Source organism: Bombus pascuorum, chromosome 1 (assembly GCF_905332965.1).
Source record: "Bombus pascuorum chromosome 1, iyBomPasc1.1, whole genome shotgun sequence".
In the NCBI taxonomy this organism is placed as follows: Eukaryota; Metazoa; Arthropoda; class Insecta; order Hymenoptera; family Apidae; genus Bombus; species Bombus pascuorum.
Genome location: NC_083488.1, coordinates 9,777,215 through 9,801,717, shown reverse-complemented (window position 1 = coordinate 9,801,717; position 24,503 = coordinate 9,777,215). Strand labels below are relative to the sequence as shown.

Here is a 24,503-nt window from a genome sequence, read left to right as displayed (position 1 = left end):
TTAATATCTTTCTAAGATAGGAGCTGCAATATGTGGCCAACGGATGATGTTACGTTCACGGCTGGACCTCGCAATAGTAGGAAATCAATCGCAGAACTGAGAACGTCGTAGTTTTTCATCCATAGAAGTTTAAAAATTTCGAGTTAAAAAGTTTCAGTGTCGCGTTGATGAATTGAGCTTTTTATAACGCTTGGATTTAAAAAATCTATTACGGTAAGAACTGAATTATATTCAAGAGTCTTTACACGGTATTTTGATGTTTTAATTGAAACCAGGTACCTGGTTTTGCCCATACTTCCTATATACAGTGTAAAAAACGTCATTTAGTCTTCATTCCTGTTTGCTATCATTGGAAGAAAATGTTATATTTCTTTCTTTATATATTTTATGACGAACTCTTCATTCGTTCCAAGCCATGGATACATTGCATTATATTATGTTGCATTATAATATAATATATTTTGTAATTGTTGTTCAATAATAATTAATATGATTTTTGTCTATATTTGTGAAGATTATATGTATACATATATATATTTATCTCTTTAATGGACAGTATTTTGGAATTGTAATAAGTTGTATTAGAATAAAGTAGGTACAAAAGAAGACAATGTGTTTTCTACCTTTTGCTGTCTACAACTATTATTGATTGGCGTTTTTTAAGTATATTTCCTAATTGTAAAACGAAGATATTAAAAAAAAAAATATGGTGTATGGTTCCGACCGGGATCGAACCGGCGACCTTCTGCGTGTAAAGCAGATGTGATAACCGCTACACCACGGAACCCGCTGGTAGCAGCTTTTCGTTAACATGAATCTCTTCCACCATTATTTTACCAATATAGTATATTATATTGTACAAGATCTTTACTTACAAATAACATCTAATATAAAAATTATACAACATTAGAAATTATAACAATCAACTAAGGAATTCTTAATTCAAAATTACTTACCCCAGTCACCGCCAGATGGCAGCTTATCACTGATAAAAAATAAAGTTCTATAATTGTAACGCCATGGGATTGACTAAGTATAGAATAGACCTGATATTAAATGGGACTTCATGTCTCACATTTTGAACTATCAATCTTGAGAAGAATCACATTTCTTAAAACGATCAATATTTTATTGTGAATATTATTGTCAATATTTAAGATTTTCAACATTATTATATATATTAAGAGACCATCTAAAGTCTGAGCGATCGATATATATTGTCAATAGAATGTTGAGAACCTTAAATATTGACAATAATGTTGATCGTCTGAACGCTCCTATAGATCCTTTGCAATTTGCTACAGAGAATATAGGAATTATCACATGACATTCTGTAATACCGACCGTTCAAAACTATGCACGATAAAATAATTAAAATCTTAGTAAAATCATTGAATAAATTGAAAGAATGGATACCACATTATATTTACTAGATTTTTAACACAAAAAGCAAAATTGAAATTTATTCTATAAGAAAAAAATATAAATTATGTATTGATTAAATTACATAGAATTTAATGACAGATGAGGACCATAAAAAAAGATAATAGGGATATGGTTAATTATAGATTTTTATTACTTGTATAAATGGTATAAAGTCGAATACAATTAACAAAATGATGTTCCGGATGGCGGAGCTGATACATTTTGCACTAAACATAGTTCCACTTTTTTCTTTGTCTTATTAATTAATAGAAAACTCAGTATACATATCAGAAAATATTTTCCTGTCAAACGAATCAATCTGAATATTATATAAGGCGGGCACCACGCTCCTATTGCATCCGGGTTTGTACTTAAAAATAAATACTACTACCTACTAAGAAAAAAGATCTCTTTCTTTTACATTTAAAAAGGCACGATAACGACTAGGTAGAAATAAATGGTACGCCAAAAATAGTTATTCGCTGAAAAAATTATTCGTGCTTCTTATCCAATAAAGCAGCAACTCTGATATAACAGACAAATAAGGTTTGTACGAAGTGCAAATATGTAAATGCAATAATCGTTTCAATCTTTATGAAACTCTTCATTAAGTTTGATTTAAACATTATATTACAGAATATTTTCTCATATGTAGTACATATCTCTATAAATATAAAGTACTAACATGTGTCGTGAATTCTGTTTTTAATCTCTTCTTTATTGTTTTCTTAAGCAAAATATATCATTCAAAACTTTATATGAATTCTTTATATTAATGAAACTTCTGAGATTTGGTTTCTAAACCAAATTCTCTCAAGTGCTTTTTCTGTGTACCTTTTTTTAAGCATTTTTAAAAACGTGCTGTTAGAATTCTTGAATTATTTTGCGGACTTATTTTCACATAAGGCGACAAAATTCTTCTCCTTGAGGATCACCCTGAAACAAAAAAAGGATCATATTTATGTAGACAAAAAAATTAAGATTGGATACCTAAATTAAAATTGGATCGCTCGATGAATCCAACTGGCATGATGTGATTATATTATGTCATTATATATATTATTCGGCAATTATTAGTTACAGAATCTTAAGCCAATATTAATGAATGTTAATTTTTTATGAAGAAATTTATGAGAGAAATAAATATTGTACGTTTATTCTTACATGCGTGTAAAGATATACACACGTGCATACATTAAAAACGCACATAATATTTACTTTATTGGTAAGAAATATATAATTATTTTATTACTGACGCAGGCAATTTGTATATTTTAATGGAACCTTTTATTCTGTAAATTAAATTTAATAAATGATATATATGTACTTTGAAACAATGATATCGTTTGATGAATATTTCCATCAACTGATTTCACTTAGTTAATACCAAACTTTTCTGGAAAAATGTTAAAATAATGTTTATGCATGCATCACATCGGCGAAATTTTCTAATAAGCCTCTATAAATACAAATGGAAAATAATTTTTTTTATTTTTATATATAAAAAAAAGTGATGATTCGTATAAATTTTAACCAATTCAATAAGTGAATATAACAGCAATAAAGTGATGGACTACATGTTAATAACTTTTTAGTATTTTAACGTTTTAGTTGATATAAGTATAAATAAGTAATAATACCAATAGTATTGTGTTAATAACAATATCGATGATAATGAAAAATGTTGAACAATAACTGTATATTTATATGTATAATGAGTTTGTTTAAATATATCTTAAAGACAATGTGGTTAACTAATGAGATGTTTATATTTTAACCAAAAATTACATTATATTCGTAACACTCATGATGTTTTAGTTAAGCGTGAGCATGAAAATAAAGTGCTGTGAAGAAGAAAACACAAAGCAAATAATTTCTTTTACTTAAAGCGCGAATGACATTGATCATCGACGACTATTTTAACGTTCGATAAGTAGAAAACTTACATAAATTGACCCATCAGAACCGTTCGCTCGCCCACTTAATATGGGTAGAGATATCTTCTCTATGGAATAAGAAGATTCGTTGATGATACACATCCCGATTTTATTTTATATTTAAAATATTAAATCTAACAATAAAATTAATTTAAAGAAAACTTAAAGAAACTTTGTATAAGAATTTAAAAAAATAAATGACAAGAAAATCAGAATGTTTTATAGCCACATTGTCTTCATTAACTAAATACAATTACAAAAAAGAAACAATTTTTCGAAATAATAAGATCATTAATTATTTTGTAATTGGTTTTTAAGTTTTCATTGCAACTATGGACATTGATACAGTAACAATTTTTAAAGGTCGTATTTATGATATTTCTCACTTATATTTTCAATGTTCTTATTAATATCATTATTGATTAAAATAATATTAAAATATTTTTAAAAACATATAACGCTAATACTTATTCCTAAACAAAAAAATAAACCTTTTAAGATTTGATTTAGCTGTGGATAAAAAAAAGAATAAGCCGAATTAAGGTCGACTATTATAATGTGTATAATTCTATAAATTCTATCTTAATATTATATCTGCATATCCATACATACCTGTTGATGGTGAAGTTCTTCCGAAGGTCGAAAACCCAAGTTTTCCCTATGTCGGGATAGAGATGTAGATAATTGTTGTCTTTTACACTCTGAAGTAGCTATTTCCTATTGAACAATAAAATATTGAAAATATTATTTACATTCATTGAATAACACAGTAATAACAAAATGTAAGAAATACTCACTTCGCCGTCGTTGTTAAGAAGTGTAGTTGTCATAACATCTGATGTAAACCATTTTTGGCCTTTCATAACAATATTTGATGGTGGTTCATGGGTGGCACCAATATCAGCAGACCACACCATTACAGTTGCACCTGCTTCTAATTTTGCAGTACGATGGAACTTAAATACTGTTTCCAAGGAACCAGCTTTACGAATAATTTGCCAACCACTAAGTCCGATTTCCTATAAAAAATAAAAATAAATTGAAAACATTAAATATAGTATGATAGGATTATTGTACATGCTGAAATACAGTGCTAAGTATCTTACTTTATTGCCTTTATTAGTGAGTTTGACAAATCGTCCTTGAGGATCAGCTTCTGTAATTTCTATGTCCCCTCTAGATGTTCCAGATACACTATAATCAGTACTACTACGTTCTTCACTTTCCTCTAACAAAGTGCGTTTTCGTTTTCCACCTCTTAACGGCGTATGTCTTGAAGGAGTAGTCCTACCACTAGATGCTGTTGAACTTGACTGTACAGGCATGATGTTTAATCTATAAATAAATAAATATGAAATATTTACAAAATTCTTTTTTATTTAATGCTTGTCACTACATTGTATTACGATATATAAAATTTATAAATATTTTTATAGAACATTAATTGTATTACCTGGCTTCTTCAGATTCCAAAAGTTTTCGATATGCTGCAATTTCCAAATCAAGAGCAACCTTGATATCCATAAGATCTTGATATTCTTGTATTTGTTGAGCCATTTCATCACGTATACGTGCTAACTCTGCTTCCAAAGATGCTACATTTTCTGCATGACGTGCCTTCTCATTTTCACGTAAATTTTCTAAATCCCTGTATTTAAATTTGTACAATAAATTTAAATTTATCCTATATTTAAATTATCATAACTTGTACAATAGCTTAAAATACTTAAAATTTATTACATAAAAACATAAATTTAGTTTAATTCATAATAAATTACCTTATTCGTGCACTAAAAGCATTATTTGATGCTTCCAATTCATTGATTCTTTGATTAAGTGTATCAATCCTTGTTCTTGTTTGCCTTAATTCCTCAACAGCTAAACTTGCTGCTCCACTGTTACGTTGGGCATGGGCTGCCAAATTTTTAATTTTATTTTCATATAACAATTCAATTTCTTCTCTATTAACTCGCATCTGAGCTTCATATTGATCTCGTAATTCATGCAAAGATTTTTGCATTTTAGCTTCATATTCCTCAGCAAGACGACCATCTATTTCAGAGATTTCAATCTAGAATAAAATATAGTAAGAATGGACAATCATACAGAAAACATTTATACTAAATATACCTATAACTATGTTATTTTTTAAAATGACACTAACTAAATACTCAAATACAAACCTGTCTCTTTGTTCGTGTTTCCGTTAATTCTTGTTGATACATTTGATCTTTGAAGCTAATATCTTCCTTTAAACTTTGAATATTATTTTCAAGAACAATACGTTGTAGAGTTTCTTCTCCCAGATGTTTACGGGAATCTTCTAATAATGCCTTTAATTTCTCTACTTCTTGTTCTAGTTCATTTCTCCTCTCAGTATCCTTTTTACGTTCTGCTTGACACTGATTATATTGTGATTGTAAATCATTATAACGTGTTTCATATAATAATGAATTTCTTTCTGCAACTTGTAAGTCCACTAACTTTTTATCTAATCTGAGAAAACCACAAAAAATGTTTACAAAATTTATTAGTTAAAAAATATAATAAAATACAGTTATAGATTTTAGATATTTTAATATTATAATATTAATATTTAATATAATAATATAATATGTTAAAATATTATAATCTATATATAATAAAATGTATATCATATTATATTTAAATATAATATCTAAAACTTTCATAACTCAACAGTGCAATCTCACGCATTGTTCTCTATTTCTGTATTAAAAATATTAAATTTGACATTGTATAATACAAAAAATCTTTTCATATTTCTCTGCTAAGTATGTATATACATAATAAATTCCATGAAAAAATTTTAATCGTTTAAGACATTCTGGTAGTCGAAAATAAGAGAGCTTTGGTGTTTCTATTTCAGGCAACGACCCACATCGAGAATTTTATTCTGTACAACGATGTCTCGAAAAATTTTAATATTTCGTTATTTTAAAACATACAGTATATTAGACTCATAAAATATAATATGTATCAATGTGATGTAAAAATGTGATAAATAAAATAAAATGTAGTAAATAAAAAACTAATTCAAATATTCAATTAAAAAATAATAAGTATATAAAATTGAAAACGATACTGGAATGAAGTAAAATTTACAGACTACACATATATAAATTTTACCCATGACAAAATTGTACCACAAAAAACGCTAGGTTTGGATCATCATACGAAAACAAGTATTTTACAACTCTATCAATGTCACTTCCTTCACCAAGAAGCATCGTTTTTTATAACTGTTATATAGCCAACATTGACAATGTATGTATACATATAGTTTCATCATAATCATAATTGCAGTAAATTTTAAAGTTCGATAAAAAAAAAGATTGGAAAAATTAAAAATATTACATATTTCGAATTTTTTAACGACTGGTTACACTTTGTAATTACACAAAAAACTGAATATTAATCCGGACTCTAAAACCCTCAGCAGTCGCGTTCAAAAACATAGTGGAGATATTCCGTTAAACAAAACACAAGCAAATATATACATATGTACTATATTGATACTCCTCAAAATATACTATGTATATAAACTAGAAAGAGTCAAAGTTTCAATCCAACCGAAACATTAGTTTTTCATTTTATTACTTGTGTTTATTCATAAAAATATAAACTATTAAATTTTCAATATTTCATAATATTAAATATATATTTACAATAAATCTAAAAACATTTCTACATACTATATGTATATACATACATGCTTTTATTCGTTTCTATCTTTTAGCCTGTTAAATAAAGTAATATGTATTTCTCGCTTCTCGTTTCTCGTTTTACTCGTATTTTTATCGATTGCTCAAACGCTTGCTCGAAAGGAGGTCAATGTTTTTAGTCGAGGTTATACATGCGGTTGAAGATGACATCACCGCCGCATAGTAAACGTGACACAATCGCTCGTAGTAACGTCACGTTCCAAGTTAGTTAGGCACACCCAAATATTCCGAAAATTTTATAACGAATTCTATCAATAGAACATTATACTCTTGAAAATTTCTTTCAACTACGTTCTGGCGATAGATATTTCGGAAAAATAAACATGAGGAATTGATATCCGATTTTAAAGAATAGTATAGATAACTACTACAGATAAACTTCGTGATATATTTTCTTTAGATTAGAATGTAACAAATTAGGAAAAGAGAGAAGTAAACAAACGTACAAATTCTTTTCACAGATATATATCTATACTCATATTTTGATAAAATTATACAAATGCTATAAATAAATTTCTATTGCATTGACATAATATAAAAATACCATTTATGTTTGATGTTCCTTAGATATCTAATTTATTTATAGCAATCAACATTGATAGCGTCATTTGACTTATAGTGAAGCACACTTAAAGTGAAGTGCATAATACATGTAATAAAAAAATGTAACTATACAATTTGTATCAATAAATGTATACAATGGTTTAACTCTGAATTAAGTTAAGAGTCATTAAATTAACATTGAACCAATGTATAAAGCATTTGCATATCATTACACATGTTTATCATTCATCAATGTATACAAGCAAATGTAGGAGTAATAAGAATTTTAACATGCAAATGTTGAAGTATAATGTACATCTATATATTGAAATACATTTTGTAAATATAAAAATAAACAATTATAAAATAAATTACTTCCTGATATCCTTGTATTTCATTCTAATAATTTCTTAAACATGTATTATCTTCTTTCAATTCCATATATTTTATTTACAAATATACTTTACTTTGTTATTAGAGAACAAAATTTTTTTCTTAATTATCAACATTAATTTTATCATCTTCTTCGGCAAACACATTTAAATATTGTTACATTTTAATTGGTGATATGAAATTTATAAATAACATTGAAATCAGATACAAAATATGTCTAATGAACCGTATGTAAACAACCCTTGCAGAATCAACCATTTATTTTTATAAATTTCGGAAATATTTATTGCCAAACAATAATTGCAAAAAATAATATTTGTAAGAATATATTATCAACTATAAATATAAGTATACCTTTATCATAACTTTCCAAATGATCATCTCCATCTATACCCTAAATTTTCCGATATTTTCGTAAATAACATGCAAAATAATAAAATGCAAATTATATACAATATATACATAAAATATAAGTACAAATCAAACGGTTTCGAGCTCGTAAACATACCCGGAATCAACGCTAAAACATGAGACATGCTGGTTACAAGAAATCGTAAATTTCATAATCGCCTCGGCCTCATCCCTTTGAAATCAGGCTTGCATCGATTCATACATATTTCCGAGACGCATTATCACTCGACCAGAATAAAACTAAATGTGACTTACGTGGACTTAAGCTCCTCATTATTATCCCATAACCGTTTGGTATCAATCTCTAGCTTCGCTCGTTCTCTCGCAGTGTCATCCAATAGTTTCCTTGCATCGGACAATTCATGCTCGTACATAGATTTTATATTAGATACTTCGCGGGTGATAGTCTCCTGGGTCGTCTGTACCTCCCGCGTAAGTCTCGAATTCTCGGTTTCCAAATGTCGTACTTTGTCAATGTAGCAAGCCAATCGGTCATTTAGATTCTGTAAATCTTGCTTTTCCTGAAGGCGTGAATAACGAGTCGGACTCAAAGGACTCCCTGGCCGTTGGCCGATCGGCGTTGACGTGCTGAATTGTGACGACTGCACGTTGCCACTCGAACTCGCCGCTGTGCTCTTCTTCGTTGCCTTCGTTGACATTTTGTTTCACAATAAATCAATTCTTTTATTGCACTATCACTCGCCCTGGCACTATCAAATCATCAATTTGGTGCACAGTAACACCGTGTCCGTGAAAGACGCTTTCAGCGAATTTAAAAAACTACCGAAGCCCAAATCCTCTTTCCTCGGTCAACGGAAGAACTGTTTAGCGGTGACGCCAACGTTAACGAAGCAATCTCCTTATGTGCATCTTTATATTGCGTCAGTAAACGCAACGGGGCAAAGCGATAGGTTACGTCCGAGTATATACAACGCTCGCTGGCCAATAGCGTGTCATTTCCTTCTAAGTCCCCGCCAATAGCGGAACGTTTAACCACTAGTGAAACGCGTCGACAATCTTTGGCTTTTACTAGAAAACCTGTATAAAAATATGAAAGTTTTGATTTTATATATATGTATAATAAAACTTGCTGGTATTTAAATAAATTGCCAGATTTTAAATTTAGTTTTATATTCAGAGGTTATGTAAAATTTAAATATATATAAAAATAGTGATATAAATTAGAAATTCTTATTATAATTTTATACATTAGATGTTATTACTAAATCATTTTTGTTGTTTTACAATGTAGATTTTCTTATATCTGATTAAATATATCAAGAATACCATAACGAGTTTTTTATTATCCGGTAATCTTGAATTACATAAGTAGAGATAATATAAATAAATAGTTTCTATAAACAGTTCACAATGTTTATAAATTTCATACATTTATACTCATATATTTAGAATATATTTGGAATATCCATATTAAAATATTTTGCATACTTTAATATAATAATAATAATCTATTTTACTCATATGATTTAATACTGAAGGTAATCAAGAACGCTAACGAGTTTCCACACAACTTTTGATTTCTGATAGTAAGATCTGTGACGTATAACGGCGACTGAAATGTGAATATGCTTGTAGTAGTAAGAAATGATAATACATGGATGAAAATGTAACAATATAACTTTTAAGCATGTGCTTCTTCTATAATTTTTATGATCTAGAAATTAAATTTCTATGCCAGAATAATTTTTTAACTTGTTAATAGTTTTTGCATATATTTATTTTTCTTTCTTAAATTATCTTGAAATACATTATAAATAACTTCCGTTTAGCATTTAGTTTTTAAATATCTACTAGGGGGCAGTAGAGTAGAAACTTTTAAATTGTCTGTAATAGTAACTGTAAGTATCTAGACTAAGACATTAGTATCTCCGAATACGTGAATATTATACAAAAAATAAACAATTTATATTTAAGGTGGTATTCATATAACATAAATGATTTTTAAATATCAATGATCAAAGTGAAATTTAATATATATCAAGAAATTATGTATTTGTTGAGAAACAACTCGCATATTTACAGATTGTGACAACGGTGTTTGCAAATAATAATAATAATATGTATCATAAAATTTTGTTACAATTTTAGAAACATTTAATTGGTATGACAACATTGTAATACTATTATTGGAAACGAAGATCTCAAACATCGTAAATAGAAAAACGTGAATATGTGTGATCTTATAGATTTAGATAGCCCTGACAGAAAGGGTTCATTAAGTTCAAGACTTGCATCGCCTTTAATACCAGCTCCTACAGATATTATATGCAATAACTATAATACTCGAATGAACGAAACAAGTTCTCTAATGATAGGAAAACGAGATAGTTTAGAAAATAATCCTTTTGATATGGTGCTACATAAAACTACGGAATATATTCAGAAAAAGGATGACCCTTTTGAAATAACTTTAGAAAAAGCATTGAAAATAAAATGCAAAAAGAATACCTATTTAAGATCAGGTTCCTTTGATTTACCAGATAGTCGTATTTCTAAGAAGAAAAATAGACAAAAGTTAAAACTGAATAAAACATTAGATGAGTTTTTAATTAATGACAAATTAAATCTAGACAATACAAAAGCTAATAAAATAACTAGTAAAAGTATAATTGTTAATTCAGGTAATACTAATATATTAAGCAATAATTTTAAATCAGATAATGTTATACCTACCATTAATGTTCAAGATCTTGATTTATCCATCTTGAATCAATCTGTGATGAATGATACGTTATTTGAAGAAAACAGTGAATCAAATAAAAATGAAATAAAATCTATTTTACAAAAAGAAATGTTAGTTCCTCATGCAACTTTAAAAATTACAAAATCTAGACGTTCTTTTTCACAAGGAGGAACATCTCCAAAGAGATCAGAATGTCCATATCAAATATCATTATCTGCATCATTAAGAACTAATTCTAATAGTACAAGTAACATCTCTTCCTTAAATTCGCTTGACATGCTAAATGAAGGATTCTTAAAAAGTGATAGTGGAAGTTCTATATCTTCAAATTTGTCAAATATTTCTTCTATACCTAAATTAAATTCTGTTTCTTCAACTATTAGTTCATCACTAATGTTATCAAATGGAACTATGAATCGAACATTCCTAGAAAGCTGTTCGTCAGAAAGATCAGAAAATACAAAATTAACTGAAGGTGAAGATCATAATAAAGAAAGAGAATCTGTATTATCACCAACAAAGAATTTAGAGATTTCTGTAGCAAATGTATCAACAAGATCCTCATTGTCTGATTTAACAGACCGTTTTAATAAACTTAAAGCAAGATTATCAGGGATTCACATTCCTCAAAATTGTACCAGTAATAAAGATGAACTCACATATAATTCTCCCAGTGATATAAAAGAATGTACAACTGTAACTGAAAGAAATGAAATGTGTGATATAAATAATAAGTTAATAGATGTTGATATTTTCACACCAGACAATAATTGTAGCAATGAACACTATAAAAGTACTATTTCAGATACATCATCAGATTCTGTATTCCTAGTAAGTTTCCTAATTTATATATAACAAATTATTTGTCAAAAAACATTTCTTAGTTCATTTTTACTTTACAGGAAGGAAATAAGATTAATAAATCAATACTTCAGGAAGCAAAACTTCTTGCAAAAACTTTTGAAGAATTGGCTATAAAAACCAGTTCGGGCTGTAAGTTCTTATTACATTCAATATTTTTTAAATACATATAATAAGTACCATATCGATGTTGCTTACCAAAAATCTAATTCTTATTAACTTGTTTGGATAATGTTGATCCAATAAAATTTTAATATCAGAAAATGTAGTAAGAGTATATAATAAAAGAGATTAATAATTAAGCCTTAAATAACTAAAACAAAAAAATATAAAAGAAAATATAGAAATGGTCCTAGAATATACTTTTAAAATAAGCAAAATTGATACTTAAATCTATACATAGTTTAAATATACATTTGCAACAATAATTTAAAATGATATGTATTTTACATTTTATTGTTTAGCAAGCATTGATGATCTCATTACAAACAATCCTTCATGGACATTAGAGTTGTTACCAGCATTTGACGATGAAACTTCAGAAAATTTAATTGAATTGCCTGTATCTCCTGATGGACCTGGTTCAAAATCAAAAAATATAAAAGTTACAGAGAATAAAGATAATGAGTCATATAAAGATAGAAAAAACGAATTTAGTAATAAAATGAAAAAAGATGTGGAAGATTTAGAAATGGAACTTGTTGAACCAATATCAATGGAAAAACGTACTACAGCAGTAACACTTTTACTAGATCTTAAAAAATTAATCAAAACAGAAAAGAATATAGAAGCAAATAAATTATTGGAAAATTTGGAGAAAGTTTTAGGCATTAATTGTGAGAACAATACCGAATTATTAACTACTTATTTTAACGCAACCAATAATTTATCAAAGAGTCCACCAAAATCAAGTAGTAGTTTGGAAGTAATTAAAAATGTGGCAGAAAATAATATGGAATATAGCAAAGAAGGTAATTTGACTGGTGATTCAACAGAAAGTATTAAAGAATCAGTATTCTTTGAAGACATAAATTTGAATGATGTAAATACGAGTAAATGTATTGATAATCAAAAGTACTTAAATAATATAAATAATAAATGTGAAACTTCAGAAATCGGAATAAATATTGAAAACATAAACAAAGAAAAAGATAAAAATGAATTTAATGCTCAAAAAATATCTGAAAACGATTCTTTTTGTAAACAGAAAAATAACAGTCCATTGAACGAAAAAGTGGTAATCGAACTGCTTGCAAACATAGGAAAATTAATATGTAGGCAGACTGAAGAACATCCAACTTTGGATATACTTAAAAATTTAGAAAAGGTATTAAATGTTGCTTCCAATAATTGTAATGTTGATAAAGATACAAAAAGTAAGAATGATTATATAGAAATTCAACAAACTCCAAAAAAATCAAAACTAAAATCTGAAAATGAGAAGCAGTCATCGTTTCTATCGAAATCGGTTAATAGATTAAGTTTAAACTTAGGACCAAAAGTAAGCATAATACTATAAAAAATTGCAAAATTTTAATAAATTGTCTAATAAATTAATATAGATAATGATGTCTATTTTAGAAGCAAACAATTAGTAAAAATTTTACTAGAAGAAGTGTATCTGTATCTCAAACACCACCAGTTAAAACTCAGTCAGGTCCATTAATATCTGCCAATAAAGATACATCTCAATTGAAGGAAGTAACAAAACGTTTTCCTAGTGATCCTGGTTTTGTTAGCCCAGTATTGAATAAAAAAGTCATTATAAATAACAATAAAAATCAATTACCAAGAGGTAATTTTTTGTTTTTGTAGCATTGTCAAGAAAAATATTTAAGATAATTAATTTATATCTCCTTTTAGATATGCAAACTAAAACGGGAGCAACCTTAGACCTACAGAAAGAAAAAACTTCGATGATATGTACAGTTAAAAATAGATTTAAGAAGAAGATAGACACTGATATAATAAATAAAAAGGGACCAATGAAAGCTATTCTTCCTATAGGAAATATGCAAAAAAGAGGTATATTGTTAAATGAACAAAAAAAATTATATTTCTATTTCTCCTTATTATACTAATATTTTATTTGGCTTTTTTGCAGAAACTATTAATAAAAAAATAACTTCATCTATTGGAAGTACAACACCACCTCATAAGATAATTAGTAGTACACCTAATTCCACAACCAACGGACTTCAACCAGTAAAAAAATCGCGATCTTCAAAACCGGTAGCTTCATCAACTCCAGATACTGAACAATCTAAAATGCGAAAAGTACAATCGCATGTAGCTAACAGCCCAAAAAAACGCAACTTTTCTTGTGACATTTCACCAGTAACTACACGTGTAAATGTCAGTAATAATAGTGGGCTAAATAATAGTCCAAGAAGGTATGTTGAACTTATATTATATCTGAAAACTTAGAACAATAAAAAGTAATTTATTTTTTAGAAGTAATAAATTACCATCTCCAAAGAAAACGACACCTAAACGTCGACCAACAGAATCTGGTATTCCAAAGGCACAAACACCTCCTATAAGCAAACGATTACATTCTTCATTCGAGGTCAAAAATGGAAACAATATCCAGCGAAGTCCATTAAGGGATAGTAACAAACTTATCCATAAAGTAAAGCCGACCAATTTGGTATGTACAAAATCGTATCTTAATAATAATCATCCATATTTGTAAATAGTAATTAAATTATAATATTTTTTTAACAGATCTCAAAACTTCAGCGGCACAGTTTTACAAGTACAAATGTGATGGACAAAGAAAACAGCTATATTTAATTTATAAAATTCCTTTATAATTGATAATGGTTGTATTATTAAACATACATAAAGTTTTTTACAACGTGTGTATTTTTTACATTTACATTTTTTTACAGTGTTTTACAATAAAATATTTGAAACACGAAATAATTACCATTTTCCTTCTTTTATTTCTCCATTTACTACTATGGAGCATATTTGTTAGTCTAACATAAAAAGTTGTAATCTATATTTTTTTTATACAAAATATATCCAATATTGTATTGTACGTTATTTTGCGCATTAAGCATTAAGCATTTGTATTTTCATAATCAACAGTTTATATACTTTTCTCGATACTCTTGGTACCTTCGAAAAGTCCAATTCTACGCGTTTCAAACGGAGCCTGGTATCAAAAGCTTCTACAAAAATAAGCGTATTTAAATTGTGCCACGTGCAACATATCTTAAAATTTGCTTATGATCTGTTGCGTCAGATCCGTCGATCTGAAAGCAGGCTCAAAAGGGAGCTACTCGGCCGGGAACGAGGATAGCAGCGCTCGAGAATGGCCGATACGTCACGGTCGTTTCTAAAATCACAGACACAGTAACGTACCACATGTAAATCATAGAAAAAATTTTCTTTTAAGACATACTTTTATTTTAATTGAAATTTACAAAAAATACATTATGCTTTAAATTCATATATAATAAATTATCGCTTAATTCTGCGTAATATATCATACCGTACTAAATATTTAGCAAAATATGAAAAAAAAGTAGTTATTAAGAGTAAAATTCCTAAAATCTTTTTTCCGTGAATATCTATCAATATTTTTCAAAAAAATATATTTTATTAATTGAATTACTTAAATAAGAAGGTGACAAAATTATGTAGTTAAATGACAATGGGTAGGAAAGAAAAGAGAAAAGGTGTTATTAGAATAACTGTTAAATTGGTAAAGCAATGCGCAGAAGCAGATCCCTACCGGGTGCTAAGAAAGATATCGCCGTACCTGCACGGACCCGTCCCCGCAAAAAGTGCGCTCCGCGTGTTCCGTACTCCAGCGGCGGTCCGTCCACACTCGCGTGTAGCCGCACCCGGCTTGGCGCTCTTCGCTTTTGTTGAAATAATTTGTGAAAGCAGTTCGTTTGGAAAGTTAATCGGCGATGCAAACGATTTTTTGAGAATTCTCGGAAGTGACAGTGGCAGTGAGGTGAAGTGCGTCACAGTTTCTCCGAGTTCGATCTTTTTGGGCGTTCTGTAGAAACGAGCAGAGGTAGCGCGGCGCGCACAAGAGGCCGCCTCTAGGAAAAGAGCGCGTCTCACGCGTTGCGCTACATCGGAGTTATGCGATGTTCGTGAAACTATCGCGGAACGACATAGGAAATGATGAAAAAAATTCGTAACTGATCGACGTGAAAGCGATTTGTAATAAGCGAATCGATGTTGTTGTAGGTGTGCGTGGATTCGCAATGATTTTTGTCTGGTCGAACCGGGAGTAAGAAAAGAGGCTGGCGCGCGCCGAGTCTACCTCGGTAAAAGACCGCGTCTCGCAGGTTTGCCGTGTGCTGCAGTATTGTGCGATACGATTGTCTGAGCTTATCGATATTCTTAAAATTGCAGTACTTGTCATCGCATACGATCGAGGTGATAGAGTGTGGAAAGATTTAGCGAACGGTTTGTACACAGTGTCAACGCGTACAAAGGTATCGTACAGGGAACGCAACCGGCGACGATATATCCCGCGTGGTACGTATACGCATATACGCGTATAATATATATACACGTAAGCGCGAATACGCGTTGGTGTAGCATGCACATAAGGACTGTGGACTCATGAAATCGTGGTGTGTCGTTTGGTCGCGTGTATCGAAGTGGCCTGTCGTGAAGCGCGCTTACAGAGAGAGATCCAATACTGTGGAAAAGTTGTTGGACAGACGGTGAGGGAGAGAGATCAGCGAAAGAGGAGAGGTATCCGTTTTGTTGGACGATTGGCGCGTGGCGAAAACGTTCGACGGTCACTTGGCACGTATGTAGTGCGATTATTCCCCGGTTATACCGTTTCGTCCTCGTGAAGAAGGCATTATTTATGGGTGCATGGATCGGTGGATTTTCACGAGCGAAACAAAAGAGAAACATAGCAAGCAATTTCGAACCAATTCGAAGACAGTTCTCTTTGTTCGGACTGCGATACCTCGATAACGATTTGTTCGAATTTTAAATCATCAGTGAGGACGATTACCGAAAGGAAGTTACGTACGTGGACACGAAAGTATCCTGACATCGTTAAAAGTGCGTGTAAAGGGTGTGAAATGCGTCGCGCTGCAGTTCGATGTTCGATCCAGCAGCGGCGGACGACCTGACTTTGTCAGATTGCTTCTTCGTCGTCGTCGTGTACACCTCTCTCGGCTTCAGTCCAACAATGGATCAGCGCAGTTATGGTACGCGATTCGAAATTGTCTCCCGGTAGCGGACATAAGACGGTAGAAAGTGATAATTCGTGAGCTCCGTTTTCCGAACCGCATTTAATCGCTTTACTCGGCTGATTAATGCCAAACAGTCAGCGGACATTTCGCGCGTTCCGAATGCGCCATAGATTTTGCACGTTATTGACTTGGTCGATCCGTGCAATCGATAATATTGCATCACGTTAACGAGTTTCATCGGTCGTGTTATTTTTCTCATTTCAATCCGATATTCTTGTATAGTTGAAAAAAAAGCGACTAGACAATCCGTATACGCAGAAATATATTGAGATATACGTTTTTATTATAACGTACTGCTTCAACTTGTTTATATGTGTAAGAACGATTCTGCGCTTGATACGAAGCGAAGCGGACTGTTTCCACCGCAAGAATGATCGACATTTTATCTACCCATTGTTTCTAATGGTAATCAAGAACTTTCGATATATACGCGATAATAAATTGAGATAGGTATACGGTTGCAAGAGTTTCGCTTTCATGTTACGTTCTAAGAAGAATCATTTCGAAAATAGAGCGGACATTTATGCGAAAGTTAACTAAATGATAAAGTAAGAGCGGATGTATACGCGCAATATATAGAATTTTGCCGGTCGTTATGACATCACGCGCGAATGCATCGAGCACCGTAAAAACGTGCAGATATCGCCGTGAAACGAATTTACATCGGTCCTACGTTCTTTTTAACGATCGTGCGAATAGAAATTGTCAGATATACTATTGTGGCAGAAAAGGTTTTATCGACGCGTAATAATGCAGCAACACCGGGTTGAAACGCAAATACTCCACGAGGAGCAAATCCTGGAGGCAATAGATCAGTTGCGTCGACGAAAGGCGCGACCCGACGCTGATCGTATCTGCAATTACTTACTAAGGAAGTTTTCGGTGGATGCACGGGACACCATAGCCGATCTTCATCGGTTAATCGAAGCAGAAAAAGTGATACAGGTCGACTATAAGGGTAACACTAGTTACCGAAATGCTTCGAAATGGTCACGGTTACAACTTTACAAAAATCGACCGGAGGGTTTCGTCAAAGAGAAATTAAACTCCGGGATGGTAGCGGGTGCCGTGGCAGAACTCGTTGTCGAGGAGCCAGATTACCTTGATCAAGGTGTACCAGCTTACAGATTGATCGAACAGTTGCTTGATGGTGTCTCAAATCCTACTTCTAGACGTATGGTAGAAGATTTTCTTGGAAAAGAAGTAGCAAGTGGTAATTTGACGCGTCTTTCTAACGGCAATTACTCGTTGGTGGCGACGTCTGACATGACAACCACCGCTGAGCCAACACATCGAGAATCTTTTACCCTTGAGAATGGAAACGTGCGACGTAAGGAATTACAAACCGTTTCATCAACCACAGGTGGTCTTTATGATTTTGATGAAACAGAAAACCTGACGATTACGGACTCTAGGTCGAATACACCGAGGTCCTCGCGTCAGGCAAGCCCCAAATCTGATCCACAGATCAGAAAAGAAGAATGTTTCGAAATAATCGTTGGAAGAAACGAAAATACCGAATCATCGGTAGAACACGATTCTTTGAAAGAACGAGAACCGCAGGAACCATCGCAAACCTCCGTTGAAGACGTGAAAGAAGACTCAAAAAATACGGATAATCAGACTCATAACCTTAAAAGGTCGTCGAAAGCTGAGCGTAAACAGCGCCTACTAGTTCGAACAGACGATCCTATGGACATAGAGATCAAATTTGAGGACTATCGAAAAGATAATAAAGAAGAAATAAATTCGCAAAAAGAAAAGAGAGAAGAGACTGGACATCTAAGCGAAGAACGGGAGGACGAGGACGCGGGGAGAAGTTCCACTAATCCTTCGCCTACGCCATCCAACACTAATGTTGGAGGCTTTCGTAGTGCTCGTAGAAAGGTATGTATTTTTTTCTATTTTTTAAATATAATTGATTGGGGTTAGGTTCTTAATTCAATTTGTATATGTTGAAAAAATTGAAAATACAATTTCGTTCCAGAGAGCAAAAAAAGTATTTGATCCTTCTGACAATAATCTTGTAAAAAGAAAACGTGGGAGACAACCAGGCTCACAAAATAAATCTTCTATACCTCAAGAATCGCAAGATTCTTCTAAAACAACTGTTAAGGACGGACCTTGCAGACAATGTAGTCTTTGTGCCAAAGAAAAACAAGAAACTTTAGTTGCTTGTCGTGATTGTACTGTACGAGGTATTAGCATATTTGAAAATATGATAAATGTTTTAAATTAGTGATTTGATATATTTTCATTTATTTATAGCACATCCAAGTTGTATTTATAGTCCAGAAGAAATGATTCAAAAAGCAGGTAGCAATTGGCAATGTGAACGTTGCAAGAGTTGTACAATATGTTGTGAAACCTCAGATGCTGTAAGTAGATTATAAAAAATATATTAACAACTTTTTTCCTATTGTAATATAGCTTGATTTTACAGGGACCACTTGCAACATGTTTTACTTGTGATGATGCTTACCATTATTATTGTCACACACCACGTATAATAATTCCTAAATCGAATTCAAAGTGGCAATGTAATGATTGTGTTCAAAAACAATATAAAACAAATATAAACCAGAATATTAATCTGGTTACCACTAGACCTGATACACCGTCAAATCCTCCTGTGTTACCCCCAGTTTTAAGTCCTCAAGTTTCCCCTGCCAGAGGATCTTCGGACCAAATGGAAGATGATAGTCCAAGAGATGGAATTGATCCAAATATACCTGATGCTTCTGATTGGACATCTGAACAAGTGTATCAATATTTTGCAAGACTTTTTCCAAAAGAAGCAGAAGTATTCAGACAACAGGTACTTTTCTTCTGTTTCCAAAAAAACTTGTGTTATCTGCTATTTATTATTAAATATTTCATATATTGATATGTATTTCAGGACATTGATGGCCATTCTTTATTATTAATGAAACGGTCTGATGTGTTAAGTGGACTTGATTTACTTTTAGGTCCAGCATTAAAAATATATAGACATGTATTAAAATTACAAGTGCGAAGAGATGATCCAAAACTTTATTGGCTGTAAATGCTTTAATTACTTAGAATAATATTTAAACAAAGTTAATTATACTGTACAAATTGATTCCTTTTATATTTAAGAATTAAATATTTTTTTGATTCAGGATACTTTTTTATACTGTACATATTGTGGTTATCTTGAATTAAAAAAATAATTCTTTATCATAGGAAACTTCAAACTAACGTAAAAAATAATAAAAGAATTTCAAAATAGTTTTGTTTTTTGTACACAAATTTTTGCATTAAATAGATTAAATGACTTATTATTCATGTAAACCTTCCTTGTTACAGTAGAATATACTTATGTTCGATGATTATAATCAACATTTTAAAAGGTGCTAATCTTGTCACTTGTTACATGTTGAAGTTAACTTCCTGTCTCAGAAGAAAAATTCTAAAAATTGTTCTGTTTGAATAAAATAGTGCGAGTATAAAGTATAATAAAAAGTACTATTTGCATACCTTATCTTTTTTTTTATTTTTGCAGTGTATAATGAGATAATAAATATTAATACAATAAATTAGCATTATCCTATGTAAGGAACATGATATTTTGGTTTGAAATATACTTTCTTATCCTTTAATTATATTAATATTTACAGCATATTGCATTTTATGTAATTAAAAGAAACATTTAACTTCAATTTCCGTTACAATTTTCATAACATATTAAAATTTTGAATATTTCTGACAATTTTTCAAAGACTTATAATTACTTTAGTTTTCGGTATCGATATTAAATATAAAAAAAAGTTTCGTCATTTTTTATAGAGCAAATTTTGAAATCAATTCCTATAATGATATACAAGACACATAAAACTTGCTTATAAACTAGTTCATCAAAAAATTTATAATTAATGTATCATCTTAACATCGTATTTGTAACATTTACACCAATATATATCAATATTTATTCTGAATAAGACCATGATATATTTTATTATTTTAATGTTACAGTAATACGAAAAAAATATCGCTGTTTGAAACATAAATACACTAATAATTGTATAATTGTTACATTAACCCGTTATTTTAAATTACTTTAAATTGTTAAACATTGCATATTCAATACTTCATAATATTCTACTAAAGGATAAAGACATTGTGACTTCTTTAATTATTTTTAAGTAATGTCTTACATTGGTTATATAATTATATATTAATTTTAATTTGTTGAGAAAAAATATGAAATTTATATATTACTGCACAATGTAGTTGACATGTACTATCGAAAAGCCTCAAACCATACTTCAATAATTACAATGACATAAGATATCAGGTATTTAAATGATACAACATAATATCATATATAATGTTTTAGAGTTTCCTCAAATATATATTGTATCATATTTGTTTTTATAATTGCAATATTTCACATTTCCTCATGTAAAATAAAAGTTGAGATAAGTTGATAAAATAAATTTATAACTATAATTTTTACAAATACATACCCTTTTACTCCAAAATTCATCTTTATGATTTTAAACTTCACTATATTATAATATAGGATATAAAAGATACAAAAGAATACATGCATGCATTAAATATACAAACATCTTGAAACAAGCTGACTGTACTTAAATGTAAAATAAAATTTATCATTATTAAAATGAATAACCAATGTAAGAACAATAAAACAAAACTTCCCAAAAGCAATTGCTTTCAATAATCATACATAAATTTTCTTATATTTATACATTATATTTAACAAAATAATATATTGATATAAATACAAAAATTTTTAATCCTTACTCAATTATTAATAAAGTACATAATTTGCAGTCTTATACATGTGCATATACCTTTTTACTTTGCAAGTTTTATTTCAATACTGATTTCAGTTACTTTATCTATTGGGAAAAGAAAAATAATAAGATCTGTTATTATAAAAAACAATGTTATTCTGTATAAAATAATTTTATCATATATCACCATTTATTCAACCATAAATTTTCTCCACAAAATATTTTATTACCTATTTTATCATTTATTTTGATTTTAATTTTCATATGTATGTTTCAAAATTAACTTTTTAAAGTCGTATTTTTATACACATATATTCTTAGAAGATTATCTTTCATCTATGAACAATTTTATTGAAAATTGAAAGTGCAGATACTTCTTAATAATTGTAGTATTCACAACAATCTATGATACATAATATAAACAATTTATTGAAAACAGCGTTATCATAATGAAATTTCAACGACCTTCAAAATTATTGAAAAAATTATAAAGTTAAAGGTCCTAGCTAAACTTTGATATTAATTTCTGCAGGATCTACGCTATCAAAATATTTTGGTGGAGGCTGTTTATGAAATGGTGCTTCGTGTACATATAATGTAGCTGTTGGAGAAATATCAGATTTTTCAATAAGTATTTCTTTAAAAGGATCAGTAGGTTTTTCTGGATATAAACATAACCAAAATGCAGACAATGCTGCTGCTGCAATAGCAAAGGCTAAAAGCCAATGTGGTAGTCCAATATGTTTCGAGGCACACTGAAGCCAATCAGATCCAGGTACTGAAGCTGATTGGTCACTTTCTCCAGAGTAGTCTGATGGTACACCATAATCCACTGTCTATCATATCATTATCAATCAGATTTATATGACTTATGATAAATAAATAAATAAATATATATATATATATATATATATATATATATATATATATATATATTTAGTTTCATTGATATATTCAATAAATGATTAAAATTGTATCATCTAAATTTTTATTATAAAATACACAGTTAAAAACTTACCCCAGAATCTAGTGGAACAGTCTTAATATATGTTTGTGGCAATTTAAATCCATTAAAATCCCACCATCCTGGAAAAAGTTCCTTCCGCAAACCTGGATCACTCAAAATATCATTTTCAGGCATATCAGGTGACATTACAAGTAAGTTGGAATCTACACCTTCCTCTATATAGACAGCAACAGAAAATAGTGATAACAAATCTGAAACACGTTGTTTGGCCATGAAATCACAACCAGTGCTACATGCATAGCGATCTTGAGGAGCTGTATATGCTTCTGTACATGCTACAACAAAATGAAGAAATATTTTATTTAAAAATTTATTAGTTACAATAATCCCATGTAATTTTTTAGAAAGTAATTTATATTATAAAAAATATTTTTAATCGACATGCAAAAATAATCTTTTAAATTAATAATTATATGAAATATTATACTATATATTTTATTCTATAATTAAAATTAAATTTAGTCTTAATTTAAATGCTATTATAATCATTATATGCTTTACATACAAGCTTCACAGGCATCCCTAGTACCATTTAAGCTGTTTGGTTCTAATCCATAATGTAAATCCACTAAATTGAAGAATCTACATCCTCGTTGACAGCATGATTTGACATATTTACTCTAGAATTAATGAACGTCATCGTCATCATTAATGTATCAGTTCATAATATGTAACTTATAAACATATATTTGCTGATAACGCGTACATTTGTAAAAGATAATGGTGTTTTTTCGCACAAGTTAATGCACGGATCTTCTTGATTTACAATACTACAAATCATATCACCACGTACAAGACTTATAATAAATAATAACAGCAACGAAATAATTCCCTTTTCTTTTCTCATCTCAGAGAACTGTTGTGTTCTGTATTTTGTAAAAGAGTATTTAGTGTATCAATCAAAATAATTCGTTCGACGAAGAGACTTCACTGAGAGAAGGTTGATAGCTCCTCGAATAATCGAATAAATATCGATTTAATTATGGTGGGAATGCGTCGCATTGGTCGACATGTTTGTCGTTGATAAGAATCGACCAATATTATTTTTCAGAATTATAAATGCATGTCATCCGCTAATCTGTAACATTTTCTATGCATTAGTAAAATTATGAATAAAAGCTTTATACGAGCTTCATCAAATATGTTAGTAATTTTTTATTAAACCAAAACCTTTCTTTGAAATTTGAAGTTATGATATATTATATTACAAAGATACATTATGATTTCTTTTTTACAAATTTTATTTTTAAGTTCTAGATTAACAGTAGTACTGAAAAAAATTACTAAAGATAAAAAGCAGTGTAAACTATATATAGGAAATTAAGGCAAATACTGTAATGTTTGTCAATGTTGATTTGATTGTTGAGATAAAATATTGAGATAATTAATAATAAATTACTTTCGATTATTTTATAATTGTTTTCTTTAT

General features: G+C 29.8%; 4 protein-coding genes, 1 long non-coding RNA gene and 1 other non-coding gene across 7 annotated transcripts; 2 read left to right on the top strand and 4 right to left on the bottom strand.

Moving 5' to 3' along the window:
* Positions 1 to 714: 714 nt before the first annotated feature.
* Positions 715 to 787, bottom strand: Trnav-uac (transfer RNA valine (anticodon UAC)). The gene has a single exon. It is a non-coding gene; the product is annotated as a tRNA-Val (tRNA).
* Positions 788 to 1,553: 766 nt separating this feature from the next.
* LOC132904535 (lamin Dm0-like) lies at positions 1,554 to 9,310 on the bottom strand. 2 transcript variants are annotated; one of them, XM_060955145.1, is made up of 9 exons: positions 8,708 to 9,310; positions 5,546 to 5,858; positions 5,141 to 5,433; positions 4,816 to 5,010; positions 4,469 to 4,697; positions 4,160 to 4,381; positions 3,975 to 4,079; positions 3,372 to 3,430; positions 1,554 to 2,361 (listed from the first exon to the last, which is right to left on the bottom strand). In XM_060955145.1, the coding sequence occupies exons 1-8, from the start codon at positions 9,109 to 9,111 to the stop codon at positions 3,407 to 3,409; spliced, it is 1,785 nt and encodes a 594-aa protein (XP_060811128.1). In that variant the 5' UTR covers positions 9,112 to 9,310; the 3' UTR covers positions 1,554 to 2,361; positions 3,372 to 3,406. The 2 variants fall into 2 exon arrangements, with proteins under 2 accessions (XP_060811128.1, XP_060811119.1); XM_060955136.1 differs by lacking the exon at positions 3,372 to 3,430.
* A 980-nt stretch (positions 9,311 to 10,290) lies between these two features.
* Positions 10,291 to 14,877, top strand: LOC132904478 (uncharacterized protein MAL13P1.304-like). Its single transcript, XM_060955015.1, has 8 exons — positions 10,291 to 11,987; positions 12,059 to 12,149; positions 12,482 to 13,518; positions 13,599 to 13,812; positions 13,881 to 14,042; positions 14,122 to 14,410; positions 14,472 to 14,667; positions 14,745 to 14,877. The coding sequence occupies exons 1-8, from the start codon at positions 10,644 to 10,646 to the stop codon at positions 14,811 to 14,813; spliced, it is 3,402 nt and encodes a 1,133-aa protein (XP_060810998.1). The 5' UTR covers positions 10,291 to 10,643; the 3' UTR covers positions 14,814 to 14,877.
* Positions 14,809 to 15,931, bottom strand: LOC132904617 (uncharacterized). Its single transcript, XR_009657632.1, has 2 exons — positions 15,790 to 15,931; positions 14,809 to 15,363 (listed from the first exon to the last, which is right to left on the bottom strand). It is a non-coding gene; the product is annotated as an uncharacterized LOC132904617 (long non-coding RNA).
* On the top strand, positions 15,861 to 20,768 carry LOC132904529 (uncharacterized). Its single transcript, XM_060955122.1, has 5 exons — positions 15,861 to 19,150; positions 19,251 to 19,461; positions 19,532 to 19,641; positions 19,707 to 20,081; positions 20,163 to 20,768. Exons 1-5 carry the CDS (start codon positions 18,014 to 18,016, stop codon positions 20,307 to 20,309), a joined length of 1,980 nt encoding a protein of 659 aa, XP_060811105.1. The 5' UTR covers positions 15,861 to 18,013; the 3' UTR covers positions 20,310 to 20,768.
* Positions 20,756 to 24,064, bottom strand: LOC132904589 (transmembrane protein 59-like). Its single transcript, XM_060955216.1, has 4 exons — positions 23,781 to 24,064; positions 23,580 to 23,694; positions 23,066 to 23,349; positions 20,756 to 22,883 (listed from the first exon to the last, which is right to left on the bottom strand). Exons 1-4 carry the CDS (start codon positions 23,919 to 23,921, stop codon positions 22,554 to 22,556), a joined length of 870 nt encoding a protein of 289 aa, XP_060811199.1. The 5' UTR covers positions 23,922 to 24,064; the 3' UTR covers positions 20,756 to 22,553.
* Between the last annotated feature and the right edge of the window lie 439 nt (positions 24,065 to 24,503).

Excerpts from the sequence above, each read along its gene's own strand:
- LOC132904478 (XM_060955015.1), top strand. The coding sequence starts at position 10,644 with ATGTGTGATCTTATAGATTTAGATAGCCCTGACAGAAAGGGTTCATTA. Across the intron at positions 14,043-14,121 it reads AGGAAATATGCAAAAAAGAG|AAACTATTAATAAAAAAATA; the intron begins GTATATTGTTAA and ends GCTTTTTTGCAG. Across the intron at positions 14,668-14,744 it reads AAGTAAAGCCGACCAATTTG|ATCTCAAAACTTCAGCGGCA; the intron begins GTATGTACAAAA and ends TTTTTTTAACAG.
- LOC132904535 (XM_060955136.1), bottom strand. The coding sequence starts at position 9,111 with ATGTCAACGAAGGCAACGAAGAAGAGCACAGCGGCGAGTTCGAGTGGC. Across the intron at positions 5,859-8,707 it reads AATGAGGAGCTTAAGTCCAC|ATTAGATAAAAAGTTAGTGG; the intron begins GTAAGTCACATT and ends TGGTTTTCTCAG. Across the intron at positions 5,434-5,545 it reads AAACACGAACAAAGAGACAG|ATTGAAATCTCTGAAATAGA; the intron begins GTTTGTATTTGA and ends ATTTTATTCTAG.
- LOC132904589 (XM_060955216.1), bottom strand. The coding sequence starts at position 23,921 with ATGAGAAAAGAAAAGGGAATTATTTCGTTGCTGTTATTATTTATTATA. Across the intron at positions 23,695-23,780 it reads CACCATTATCTTTTACAAAT|AGTAAATATGTCAAATCATG; the intron begins GTACGCGTTATC and ends CATTAATTCTAG. Across the intron at positions 23,350-23,579 it reads TAGGGATGCCTGTGAAGCTT|CATGTACAGAAGCATATACA; the intron begins GTATGTAAAGCA and ends ATTTTGTTGTAG.
- LOC132904529 (XM_060955122.1), top strand. The coding sequence starts at position 18,014 with ATGCAGCAACACCGGGTTGAAACGCAAATACTCCACGAGGAGCAAATC. Across the intron at positions 19,642-19,706 it reads GTTGTGAAACCTCAGATGCT|GGACCACTTGCAACATGTTT; the intron begins GTAAGTAGATTA and ends TTGATTTTACAG. Across the intron at positions 20,082-20,162 it reads CAGAAGTATTCAGACAACAG|GACATTGATGGCCATTCTTT; the intron begins GTACTTTTCTTC and ends TATGTATTTCAG.